The sequence below is a fragment of the Motacilla alba genome, chromosome 5 (assembly GCF_015832195.1).
Source record: "Motacilla alba alba isolate MOTALB_02 chromosome 5, Motacilla_alba_V1.0_pri, whole genome shotgun sequence".
Taxonomy (NCBI): Eukaryota; Metazoa; Chordata; class Aves; order Passeriformes; family Motacillidae; genus Motacilla; species Motacilla alba.
Window position 1 is genome coordinate 34,444,837 of NC_052020.1, and position 13,732 is coordinate 34,458,568.

The following is a 13,732-nucleotide window of genomic DNA, read 5'->3' on the forward strand; positions in this document are numbered from 1 at the left end:
GGATCCGCAGCTGACCCGGCCGAGTCCGAGACCCCGCCGAGCCGAGGGCTGCGACGGAGGCGCGGAGCGGGGACCGGGCCGCGGCGCACGGAGCAGCGGCGAGCGAGCAGCGGCGGGCGCGGCACGGCCAGGTAGGACGGGCGGATGGGCACCCCCGGGCACCGGCGCCCCCCCGCGCCCGGATGCCTTTGGCTGAGCGACGGAATGGGAGCAGCGCTGGGAGAAAGACCCTATCTGTCCTTCTGCTGAGAAAGGGGTGGAAGCCGGGGAAGGGGGGCGGGTGGAGGGGGGGGAAAGGGCGTCTTTTCTCTCGAGTCACCGAAAAACTGCAAAGCCAGATTCATGTGTCATTTGCCAAAGATTACGTTTATAGGAGGCTGAAGAGCTTTAGAACAACACCATGAAAATATCCCAGCAACAGTTTCTTAGGAGTCAAAGAGCAGCTAGAGGTCTTCTTCAAGCACTACTTGGGTTTGTTTTGTTGTTTTTCTTTTTTTCTCCCCAGGTCCTCCGTAATTTATTTCACATTCTTTGCTTCAGTATCGCAACGCCGACAAAAGCATCGGCCTAGAACGTTTTAACTGTAGACCCAACAGAATATACAATTATGTATTTAAATCTCGAGAACAGAACAAGGTTTTTAACTTGTCCATTTATCCCTTGCATTTTATTATTGTCGTCTGCATAACGCTCTGGATAATTCCTAATGGATATTTTATATTTTTGTTTGATTTCTGAACTAAGGAGAGCTTTCGTTACACAGATAGACCTATTGCCTATGCAGGTGCAACGGCTCTTTTCCACACACTGGCATATAAAATAATAGCAATATTTAGGATCTAAAAACCCGCAGGTCTTCAAGTTGGCAGTGAGTATAAAAATATTCTGTTCTGAAAATTGTGGCAGCTGAACACAATAAATCCAGTGGATGCCCTACACTCCATAGATAGGCTTTCCGTGGATGGCTACAGCTACAGGAATAAATAAATAAAATCTTCAGCTTTTAATTAAGGCGATTTAATTCAGACCTCTCCACTCCGCGTAGTCGCCGTGGGAAATGTATACTCCAATGTTTACTCGGATCTCTTTCTGTCACTATTCTGTCTTGTTTTACGCTTACGACATCAGCAAAGCTTTCTGGCCCCTACAGCCATTGTTTCCCACTTCGACGTTCTGCGTTCAACCTCTGCCCGCCCAAGAAACTCCCTACAGTTCAACAGGAGGGGAACTCAGTGCACTTAGTTTATTAATGTCATTGTTTTAACGCTACCTCTCCCCTAGTTGCTCAGGCTTCTCTAAGGTATACAGTGCCCCGCTGGCGGTTCCTTATGGTACAGTGCAGCTTCTCAAAAGATCATCGGATGGAGAAATTTAGCTCTTTTTGAAACATTTAAGTAACTGAGCAATTAGTTCTGAATGAGGTGGGGGGAGGGAAGACTAGAGAGCTTAAATAAGGAGGGCAGGGGGGAGATACACAATACAGCTAGCCCAAAAACAACAGGGATGTGTATGCATGGGAGGGAAACTTAAAAGGTTTGTATTTAAAGTGTGCTTGCAAGGTCTTCGGCACAATATATGGTGCTCTCCTTAAAGGGGCACACTAAGTGCCAATAACCATTAGTCATCCAGTAGGGTCCTTTCATTACAGATTTATCTTTAGGGGGAGTTCCCCGAAGGGAACATAGCTGCGGATTTCAAACCCGGTCCAGTTCCAGTTACATAGTGTGTACCTGCTTCAATAGAAGAGAGAAATACTTACCAGAGTTTCAGGAGTGCGCGGATAGCACCAAGGTCTCTGCAGCGCTCCATTCCTCTGCGGAATACTATCTTGCATCCGAGGCAGTTCCCAGTCTATATTTGATATTAACAGCCTCAAATACGAGGCTCTCCCATAGACATTTTTTTTTCCAGGGTTTTCAAGCAAATTTCTCGGTGCCACAATGTTATGATGGAAGGATGCTGAAATGACAGGCCTCGTAGACGCTTGTCTTAATCATCGGCTTCTTAATTTAGTTTTAGTGCTGTGGTTTTGTGTGTGTGCGCGTGTGTGTCTGCGCTTGTGTGCGCGCAAGAGAAGCCTCTGACAACCTGCAGCTTCCTAATGACTGACGAGGCAGGGCTGCTGCAGCAAAGTAACACTTCCCTGGTGTGAAGACCTCTTACTGGGAAGTTTAGTTCACTACTGTTCTCGCAATCCTAATCGTATAACTTGTAACGAAAACCCAAGGAAGAAGGATATAGCATGCTAAATAGACTAACTTCTAATCACTAGAAGCTGTTGAGGATTAACTGGAAGCTGGCTAGACGCGGACACCTAAACTTAAAGCTACAAATTCAGACAGAAGTCTGGACCATTGAATGCTTCTTCCTCTCCCTCTCTGCCTCCATTCATCCATCCACCTTCAGTCCCATTCACCCCTCTTCAAAATGTTTGACTACCTCTTTCTCTTTGTCAGCGCTCTGCTCCGTCCCCATTCGCCATGCCTTAGCAGCAGGGTATCAGTATCTGCTGAGCAGTCTTTACCTTAATTGCCAGGTAACCTGGAATAAGTAAGGCAAGCTTACAGTCAAGGGGGAATAGAATTATATAAGCGTACATGGAGGCATTTACTATACCGAATGTGATATTACTGACTGTTAAACCAAAGTGTCCGGACTCGTTTCATGGAAGCATGATGCCATCGAAGCGTGGTTACTAAATACCCTTTCTTCATGGCTGAAAAAAAAATCTCATTCATTTCTTAAGCTGTCAGTACATTTTAGCAGCTTAACCGTCTTGAAAGAGCCCGAGAGTATAGAGCCACTATACCCGTGTGAAGGGGGATTGAGGGCTGAAGCTGGGGCGGGGGGTGGTGCAAGGGAAGTATGCTATATGCATTAAGTGTACATTGGAGAGGGTCTTTTCTTCTTTTGACCCTTAATTTAAAAAAAGAAATAAAAATTAAAAAAAAAAAAAAAAGGTAGGGGGGAGGATGGGGGCAGAAAAGTGTGTGGTTGAAACACTATCCCTACGAGTTATACCCAAGAGCTGCACGGAGATCTCTGTTGAATGGCACTTCAGCCAGGACGTTTCAGCTCAGCTATTCAGCCCCATCCTGACCCCGGAGCCGGATACTCTCAGTCCATCCCCACCGCTCGGTTCGGAGAATCCGCAGCGTCGACGAACGTGCAGGTGAGGCATCATTCACACTTTGCAGAGAGCCGGCTCCCCTCTGCACACCCACCCATATTTCACAGGGCTGGGACTGTGCGCCTCCGTTCCACGCACAAGCTTCTATTCCAAACACTCCACAAAACCTTCCCTGTTAGAAAATGCTGCCATGAGGGACTGTCTTAAGAGAATTCGGGTTTAGCCAGTTGAGCGGTCAAACCTGCCGCTCATGCAGTGCCCCGATGCACAAAGGTACCACTGAAGTGGAGTCGTGTTTGGGGCAGAGCTCAGGAAGGAACTGGCGTTAGAGTAAGACTCCCGCATTTCCAAAGTAAATAGTTATATAAACGGTGCCTTTTCTGCCGAAGGGGGAAAAAAAAAAAAGAAAAAAAAAAAAGAAAAAAAAAAGAAAAAATACTCGAAAGTTTAAGTCCAGCAGAAATTATAATTGATGAGGCTTTTCTCACATATCTTTTTCTCTCCCGTAAACAATGAATTAATCTTCGTGGACGCAGAAAGATATGTACTACATATTGGACAAAACATTTCCTTTTTTGGTAGAACTGTATATCCACAGCATTAAAAAAAAAATTATATATATATATATATATATATATATATATAAATCCTAAGTTTGTGCACAGAGTTTTATTCCGCACCCGTGACAAATGACCAAATGTTAAATCTAGATCATCAAATGTTTTTCAAGTGTGCTTCTTGCGGTGTTAGCCTTTTGCTCAGAAATGCAAAAAAGATAAAACTTCTATTTTCTTCCCTGCTACATTTTCATCCCTGAGCACAACACAAAGTAAACTCAGCTTTGACCTAAGAAACACCTCAAGGCATTAAAATTTCAACAGGCAATGTCAGTGTTACATTAAACAAGAACTCCTCCAGTTTGCTACAGAGCTGGGATTTGAATAAAACGTTCAATGTTAACAAACAATACACACGTTTGGCACTTTGTGTATTAAATGGATCAAAGAGATTTGATAAGGCACAATACACCATTTGTACAGACCTGATTGAGTTAATATAATATCAGCAAATTTTACAACGAAATGAATCTGTTTCTTTTCTTTGTGTTTAAAACCAGCACAGATTACAAATTTTAATGATCTGAAAATGTTTGGTATACAAAATCATGCTTATTTCAGTATTAGCAAAAACACAAGAAATTTTTCAACACAAACACCCAGCTGTGTCTATTTTAAAAGCAGTTCAATGACAGCTTGCACTTATGAGCATGCAATCAGCTAATTTCGCTTTTTTTTTCTTCTGTGTTAATCAACACTTTCCTTCCTGCATATCAGAGTACAAATAGTATAGTTACTCCACATCAGTAAATGTTTACGTAACCTGTCCTTTCTCAAGAATCTGGTTACACCGAATCATTACATGCTAGACCGAGTAGGAAAACGCACTGGGCCCAGCCACCCTAATGGGATCCTAGTGCACCATAATGACACATATTAGTTAATGATCATCATAATCATAATAATATGCAGGAAGCTTACCTTTCCTCTTACCCCTTGCCATGGTAGAGTCATATAATATCCTCCTCATTGCACTCTTCGTCAAGAAATCCCATACATTGACTTCAGTGATGAGAAACGAAATAATTATAAATCGTCATGATTTAAAAAAAAAAAAACAAAAAGCAACAAAACAAACAACCTGCATTTCTAAAAAAACCCCAAAAATCTAAAACTAAACAACAAACAAAGGAAAAAAGAGTGGTTGTTGATCATTAACTTGTGTGTGTGTGTCAGTAGCAACCTGTTATGAAATTGGTTAAATAAATACAATTGTGGTAAGGTCATTCGAGGTTAATCCAATGCCCAGAGTTCATGCCATCCCCAATTGCAATTGTTTATAACCGGTCCATTTTACTTGTCCTCGTTATTTACTCTCTCTTTCCCATACTCGCTTTTCCTCCCTCCCTCGTACACAGACATACACAAACACATATATAAAACGCACGTCTGCACAGAACTACATTCATTGCATTGTTCTCTAACCTGAATTTCCTTGGGATAAGTTGTTTTAGCTGGGGTTGAGCTGCGCGTATTGTTTCTACAGAGCATCTTTTCCTCCAGCACAAACGCGAAGCAGCTTAACGCGCTGCTAGAGGTTTACCACAGCTTTGGTCTGAATGCGATCAGCACGATCATCTCTGTCCATTACATTTCCCCGTCTCCTTTCCGAGTAAGAAAGCTGTGCGACGTATTTCACTTTCTTTTCCGCTTGATTTTTTTTTCTGGTTTTGTTTTTGGTTTTTTTTTTTTTTTTTTGGTTTTTTTTTTGTTTTTTTGTTTTTTTGTTTTTGTTTTTTTTTTTTTTTGTTCCCGTGCTGACAGTAAAAAACGAAATGCTGTGGACAATTAATACCCAGCCCTTTGGTCCCGGCAAAGCGCAGCCGTAAGCCCGAGCCTGTATCACCGCGTCTACTTGCGGAAAACGGCGATGCCAGACCTTTTCCCTGCCCCGGGAGAACCCGGCCCGCTGCCGCCCGCCCTATCCCTTCTCCCAGCAAAACCAAACCCCGCGGAACTCGGACCCCGTGGCCGGACCCACGGGCCGGGCCGGCAGGACACCGCAGTGTCGATTTCATGGGCTACCAGTACCAACATTTATTTTGTACGGCCGGCGCGCGGCCTGCGCTCGGCCGGCTCCGTCCGCCCGGCAGCGCGGAGGAGGAGGCGGCCGGAGCCCGACGCCCTCCGCATGACTCTGGCGGCCGCGCAAGGGAAGCGGCGTCCGAGCGGGAGCGGCGCGGGGCTCAGAGGGCGGCGGCGGGCAGGGAAGCGCGAAGCCCGGCTCCGGCCGCCGGTGACACGGGGCGAGCGCAGGGGAGGAGATGGGCCGCTCGTTCCCGAGCCTCCCAACTCACAGTCCGGAGAGCGGCGGGCACGGCCCGAGCGGGCCGGAGCAGACCCCGTCTTCCCCCGGCAGGCCGCGGGCAGCGGCGTCCGGCCCCCGGCCGCCGCCGTAGGCCGGGCCCATCCCGCCGCCTGCGTCCCCTCCGGACGATTGTTTTGTTTTCTGCCTCGGCAAAATAACAAACAGAAACAACGGGCCTGGGAAAATAAACTCGCCGAGCGACTTCGGCGGGATCCGCAAAGTAGTACCTCCGCCGCCACCGGTGTGCCGCGGCCACTTCACCCACCCGGCCTCCCACCCCGCCTCCTTCGTCGCCACAGGAAGGGGCAAAGCGGCTCGTGGCGACTTGAGTCCGCCGGAGGAACTAGGGGCGCGGGCGGCCGGGCCGGGCCGGGCCGGGCCGGGCCCGCCGCCGCGGGACGGGCTCGAGTTGTTGGGCGCGGGGGGATTTGTGCTCGCGGCGGCGGCCGGGGGGGGGCACGGGGCGGGGGGCGCGCGCACCGCGCGGTGATGCGCCCCTGCGCCGGTATCCCTGCGCCGCGGGAGCCGCGGCGGCGGCGGGGGCGGGGCGCGCGGGGCGGGGCGGGGCGGGGCGGCGCGCCGCCATTGGCCAGCGGGCGGGCAGACGCGCGGGCACGCCGCCGGCCCTGATTGGGCGGCCGGTGGGAAAGGTTAAACCAAAAAATGTTTTACAGCCCCGGTGCGTGCCGGCAGCTCTGAAATTAATTGCGGCCGGGGCGGGCTGTATCGCCCGTCTGCCTCGCTCCGCGCCGGCCCGCGGCGGCTGCTGCTCCCTCCTGCCTCCCCCTGCGCTGCCGTGCCGGGGGAACTGGGCACCATGAAGTAGCTTTTTTTTTTTTTTTTTTTGGTGTGTCTGTGTTTGTGTGTTGTTGCTTTTTTTTTTTTTTTTTTTTTTTTTTAGGTTTCAGAAGGTTTTTTTCCCTTTTTCGCCTTTTTTTTTTTTTTCCTCCGCTCCGACTCGGTTTGATTTTTCTCTGATCGGTGATTATTATTACCATTATTTTTTCCCTCCCCGGCGGTTCCTGTCCGTGCTACATGACTTGCCAGCGCTTGAGACTGCGGTCCAACTGCGCTGCCGCTGCCGCCGCCGCCTCGGCCACCGCCACCGCTTCGGCCGCCGCCTCTGCCGCCGCCCCGCGCGCAGCTCCCTCAGCCGCCGCAACTTTCCCCCTCAGACTAGTGTGTGATGTTGGACATGGGAGATAGGAAGGAAGTGAAAATGCTGCCGAAATCCTCCTTTAGCATAAACAGCCTGGTGCCCGAAGCCGTCCAGAGCGACAACAACCACAGCAGCCACAGCCACCACAACAGCCACCACCCCCATCACCACCACCATCACCACCACCACCACCACCACCCGCCGCCGCAGCAGCCCCAGCGAGCGGCCGCAGCCGAGGAGGAGGACGAGGAGAAGGGGCAGCACCTCCTGCCGCCCCCCACTGCCGCCGCCTCCGGCGCCCTGGAGGTGGCCAAGGCAGACATGCTGGCGGGCAAAGGCGAAGCGGGCGCGGCGGCGGCGGCGGCGGCGGAGCTGGAGGAGAAGGAGAAAGCGGCCGAGGAGAAGAAGGGGGCGGCGGAGGGGGCCAAGGACGGGGAGAGCGGGAAGGAGGGGGAGAAGAAGAACGGCAAGTACGAGAAGCCGCCGTTCAGCTACAACGCGCTCATCATGATGGCCATCCGGCAGAGCCCCGAGAAGCGCCTCACGCTCAATGGCATCTACGAGTTCATCATGAAGAACTTCCCCTACTACCGGGAGAACAAGCAGGGCTGGCAGAACTCCATTCGGCACAACCTCTCGCTCAATAAGTGCTTCGTCAAGGTGCCCCGCCACTACGACGACCCGGGCAAAGGGAACTACTGGATGCTGGACCCCTCCAGCGACGACGTCTTCATCGGGGGCACCACCGGCAAGCTCCGCCGGCGCTCCACCACCTCTCGGGCCAAGCTGGCCTTCAAGCGGGGCGCCCGGCTCACCTCTACCGGACTGACATTCATGGATAGGGCAGGATCCTTGTACTGGCCTATGTCCCCCTTCCTCTCCCTGCACCACCCCCGGGCCAGCAGCACTTTGAGTTACAATGGGACCACGTCCGCCTACCCCAGCCACCCCATGCCCTACAGCTCAGTGTTGACTCAAAACTCCTTGGGAAACAACCACTCCTTTTCCACGTCTAATGGGTTAAGTGTTGATAGACTAGTCAATGGAGAGATACCTTATGCCACTCATCACCTCACAGCAGCAGCTCTGGCCGCCTCAGTGCCGTGTGGCTTGTCAGTTCCCTGCTCCGGCACCTATTCCCTAAATCCCTGCTCTGTAAATCTCCTAGCAGGACAGACGAGTTACTTTTTTCCCCATGTTCCTCACCCTTCAATGACTTCTCAAAGCAGCACTTCAATGACGGCCAGGGCAGCCTCCTCCTCCACGTCGCCACAGGCGCCCTCCACTCTCCCCTGTGAGTCCTTAAGACCTTCTTTGCCAAGTTTTACAACGGGACTTTCCGGAGGACTTTCTGATTATTTCACACATCAAAATCAGGGGTCTTCTTCAAACCCTTTAATACATTAACATCCATGGGATCAGACTGTAAGTGAACATTTTACACACATTTGCATTGTAAATGATAATTAAAAGGAAAAAAAAAAGCAAAACAAAAAAGTCCAGGTATTTTTTATTAAGTCCCCCATTTTCTGTACGTTTGTTCAGTCTTTAGGGTTGTTTATTATTCCACCAAGGTGAGGAGTGTCAGCAAGGTGCAATGTGGGGAGATTGCATTGTAGACTATGAAGTTTGGAAGACAAAATTATAGTAGAATGTGTATCTAAATAGTGACTGCTTTTGCAATTTTTTACTCAAATATGATAAGTCTATCACTAAAAGCCGCCCGATTCTCCATGTTTGCAGTATTATAAGTTATCATGGATATGTCGGTGGGTGCAGACCTTGAAAGAAAAAAAAAACCAAACCAAACCACTAAATTTATGAAAACTATAAGAAAACCTTAAAACATAATTTGTATTTAAGCAGAATTAATACTGAAAAATGCCCAAGATCTACTTTTGGCCATTTATTATTTTATTCTTTTCTTTACCGAATTGCTTTTTTTTTTTTTTTTGTTCATTTGTTTGTTTGTTTACTTTTAGACCAAAGATTGGGTTTTAGAAAATGCACTCAGTGTACGAAGTAATTTAAAAAAAACAGCAACATTATTTCAGTTTTCAGCACTGCCCGTTCAAATTAATCAGAAGGGGACAAAATTAATGATTGCCTTCAGTTTGTGTTGTGTATATTTTGATGTATGTGGTCACTAACAGGTCACCTTTATTTTTTTTCTAAATGTAGTGAAATGTTAATACCTATTGTACTTATAGGTAAACCTTGCAAATATGTAACCTGTGTTGCGCAAAAGCCGCATAAATTTGAGTGATTGTTAATGTCGTCTTAAAATTTCTTGATTGTGATACTGTGGTCATATGCCCGTGTTTGTCACTTACAAAAATGTTTACTATGAACACACAGAAATAAAAAAATAGGCTAAATTCATATATACTTGATAGTTTTTTTGTCTCTTTTATTAACCCTAATGTGGCAGAGGCTTTAAAGTTACAGTGAGATCAGAGCGCTGCTTATTGCACAGTCCACCATTTTTCACATGCTCCTTTCTTTCTCCCCCCGCCCCCTCCCATGCTGTCTTTAACTGCAGTATTTTCAAATGTAATGGATCAGGGTATTTAATCAAACACCATGGCCATTATTTTGGTGTCCATTTTGGGGCAGAACTATTATGAAGTCTGCTTAAAAATTGTTAGTAGGAGGTAGGGTGTTTTCTAAAATCTGACTTAGAGTGAAAATGCTTAACATTGCGTATGTATGCAAACGTGCACACATACATATACAATTTAAGTATATAAGCACACGTTGGGAAAAAGGCCAAGGTGCATTATTGTATAGGTACGCGTTCTTCCTGCAATCTCTGAAATGCATTCAAAGACTTATTGTACCGAAAGAAATTAATTTCGTCTCTGTGATGCCCCGAGATATATTAGCAAAGGATGTGTATCTGTGCGTATATACACACACATACCAGCTATCATATGATCGTTTGACCAAATTTAGCAAGCTATGTGTGTGTATAAAATATAACCCTTATCTTAAAGGAGCGCTCTTCCGGAAGTATCTAGGCTGTATGTATTTATATACTTTTTGTGCTGCGGACACTCTGGCTTTAGGTACTGTGAAAGTAGCGGTATTTTTTGGCAGCCAGCTCTCTGCTGTGCCCCTTCGGCCGGGCAGGGGGGGGCAGGAGCCGAGCACGATGAGGTGAAGGCGCAGTCCATGGCAGGGAGGCAGGGCGCCGGGGGCTCACGTGACACCCTGCCTTGCATACCGATGTTTAAACGTTTTAGGGGGGTAAAACAACCAACCAACCAAACAAACAAACAAAGAAAAAGAATCAACAAATCAAACCTGTATGCGTGCACTTACATGTAAAGTTTCGAAAACGAGCTCTTTTTCTCTCGGTGCCTGCGGAAGCCCAGTCACTCACGCAGGCGTCCCTAAGAACGCTGCGTTCCCCCGGAGAATCGATCCATTAGTTTTGAGGGGGCAACGCTGCTAGTAATTTTAAGAAGCATTTAATCCTTGGAAGAATTGGTGTCTTGATGAGTTTAGGGAAGCCTATAAAGGCCACAACTCTTGAAAATAATTAGAAAACTTGTGCAAAAGGTTTAGGAACTAATTGGATCCCGCGGTGAGTCCGCAGAGGACAAGTTGTTCATTTGTTACGTTTGTAGCCCAAACTGAGCTCTGCAGCAGTGCAATAAATCGGCGACTGCTCACAATAGGCCGAATGAAAAATAATCTCCAGGTCGGAGATGTTATCGCAAACGCTTTAAAGAGCTTATCTAAGAAAGACAGAAAAGAGGAAGAAAAAGGAAAAAAAAAATAGCCAGGGGGTGAATAATGAAGCACTAGAAAATCTGAGTTCTTGCAAACAGTGTATTTGTCGTGCTGAAAGAATAAGGGGAGGAAGAGGGGATCTCCCAAAAATAAGTAATATATAAACAGATGCAAACAGATCTACAGGAAAGAGAGAGAAGTGAAAGGTTACGGATGAGAGATGGGACACCCAGCTTTGCACTGTGTGGGGGAGAAGGAGAGAACTCTCTGATATTCTTAGCTTTCACTCTCACTCCTGCAATTCAAAATTAATCATCACTATGAGAAAACGATTGCTTTGTTTGGGGATGGAGAGATGATACCACCACTTGGAAGCTCCTACCCTCCCCCATTTTCTTGACTCTATCGTCATTAAAACAAGTGATGCAAAAATACAAAAAATAAAACTCTTTTTCAACAAAACTATCAGAAATAATAGAATACAATAGGTGTGATTTAAATTCGTGAAGCCTAGAGACCCCATTCTGTGTACTAGTGCCTAAACATGTTAAAAGAGCAGCATCTGCTGCAGCTGACAAAGAAAATGATTTATTATTTACCACTTGCAACTGATTGTATGCTGTAGGAAATCCAATAGCACATACGTAAAGTATTATTTTGTTTGCAATGTTAAAAAAAATCTGCTGTCAGTGTACTGAAGAGAGGAAAGAGACAGATCAGGTTGGAGGAAAGCACAATCTCGCCATGTCAGAGTTTGAGGTTGGCTAATAAGCATTAATTAGATAAGCGTGATGCATAATAATTCCTGAAAAGGGTAGCCTTGATGTATGTCTCTCCAGACTTAGTTTGAGCCAGCACTCGCTCCCAGAGCTCTCCTTTAGGCTCGGTGTTGCAAAGTATTGCCTAAGGAGTTCAGGTGCCACAGACTTTTCCCTCTTTCTCTTACACCAGGCACAGGGGTGGTTGCTGAGCTGGTAATTTATTCACATTTCCATACACATTACCAGGAATCAGACTATTTTTGTAAAGGAAAAAATAAGTACAACCCGAAAAAAAAAATAAAATAGCACCAGTAAATCGAGAAAGTTGTCATGGGTTGTGTCAGGACTGCTAAGGCCCCAAATATGTCTTTACCTCTGCCTGCTCCTCAGACAGAGAAAACCTTTTGTTCGCTCAGGCTGATCTTTGCCCAGGCTCGTTCGGCACTGAATTCGAGGTGGTGGTTTGTTTGTTTTTCTTTTTGTTGTTGCTTTATTGTTGGGGGGTGGTATTTTTTTTTGGTGGTGATGGGTTTTTTTGTGGTTTGGTTGGGGGTTTTTTTAGGGGGGGTGGTTTAGCATACAGCATTTCTGTTATCTGATACTTGTTTCCGCGGTGGTTTATATGTCAAATCCTCAAGCTAAGCCTTTAGGATTTTTAAAACATGTACATTTCTAGAATGATGCAGCATCTTAGCGTCGTTTCTTTAGCGTTTCCTAATTTAGAGTGTTTATGGGGGACGGGCGGTCTTTATGGAATTAAGGAGCTATTGTTATATTCTTAGTTGATGTTGGAGGTGATTAACTTTGCTCGCGCAGATCGTAGGAGAAGAAATCTGCTCATCAAGAAACATCCAATTACGACTTTAAGACTGCCTTCGCAAACATGTTTGAAGCATAATAAACAGTAACTCGAATTCTCAACGCGATATTTGGCCAACAAATTTTTGTCGTATTTTAGGTATCTTTCTTTTGTTACAGCAAAATATCATCCCTTATGTGGAATGTATTCTTACGAAAAGGTTTAAAAGAAAGTGAACAAAAATGTAATTTGGCTTAAATGGTACAAAACTTCGGCTTGGGGGAGTGACATTTTTTTAATCTGATACTTGAAAAAAATAGCTTAACCGGGACGTCATTTTGCTCTTTATAACTTCTTCTGATGATTATTAAGATTTATGTCAGAAATTATGATTCAGGTACACACCCCCTCACCACTTGTGTTAATATGAGGTCTCAATCACCACGTATTCAATATTCACTCAAGCAAAACTCCCACTGAACTCCGGTTACGTTTTTACTGAACCACATCAGAGTTTTGCTTAAGAAAGAACACGGAGCAATACTCCTTTTATTAGCGACTTTATTCTTTAATTGTTGTATTTTCCCTTAGGATGGGAGATAAACAAACAAACAAACAAAAAAGTCTGCCTGTAGATAATCACCGCTATTGCACTTAATTGTGTGATCGCGAATAATGCACCCGCCCGAGAAAGTATATGCGCATACATCTTATGCGACTACAAAATCAGCGATTGGCAATAAATATGTATACACACATAGAGACACACACAGACTGCAGAGGTGTCTATCCATTGCACCAGTGTCTGTAGCAGCTTCTCTGCTTTTCTGTGCACTGAAGTGTTCTTGTTTTTAATACCCCCCCTCCCCCTTTCTGCCCCGTTGAGAAGGTGCCTGGGTAAATGGGTCAAAAACTGGTGGGCAAATGGGTTAGGAAGAGGTGAAGGTGAAGATCAATAGAGGTTTTAGGGCTGGCTGTATCTGTTGTGCTGGGTTTGTGTGACTGTGCCCAGAGGGCGGAGTTCCTGCACATTCCTACCTCACCGGAGAACCTGCCCTCAACTCCACTTCAGCTACTCCAGAGAGATGGGACCCTCCAGAAGAAACCTGCCCAGCAATCCTTCCCGCCAGAAGGGTAGGTGCACTTCAAGAAAATCTTCCCTACCTCTTATCCCCACAGGCAGATCCATGTGATACGAATGAATAGAGATGACAGACTTC

At 46.5% G+C, this 13,732-nt stretch overlaps 1 protein-coding gene and 1 long non-coding RNA gene across 2 annotated transcripts; one reads left to right on the forward strand and one right to left on the reverse strand.

Moving 5' to 3' along the window:
- Nucleotides 1–345: 345 nt before the first annotated feature.
- On the reverse strand, nucleotides 346–5,439 carry LOC119701944. The gene is made up of 2 exons (XR_005257215.1): nucleotides 1,760–5,439; nucleotides 346–581 (listed from the first exon to the last, which is right to left on the reverse strand). It is a non-coding gene; the product is annotated as an uncharacterized LOC119701944 (long non-coding RNA).
- A 1,503-nt stretch (nucleotides 5,440–6,942) lies between these two features.
- On the forward strand, nucleotides 6,943–9,602 carry FOXG1 (forkhead box G1). Its single transcript, XM_038139709.1, has one exon. The coding sequence runs from the start codon at nucleotides 7,242–7,244 to the stop codon at nucleotides 8,619–8,621; it is 1,380 nt and encodes a 459-aa protein (XP_037995637.1). The 5' UTR covers nucleotides 6,943–7,241; the 3' UTR covers nucleotides 8,622–9,602.
- The last annotated feature ends 4,130 nt before the right edge of the window (nucleotides 9,603–13,732 follow it).

Bases quoted from the DNA above. Each gene is read 5' to 3' on its own strand.
- FOXG1 (XM_038139709.1), top strand. From the start codon at position 7,242: ATGTTGGACATGGGAGATAGGAAGGAAGTGAAAATGCTGCCGAAATCC.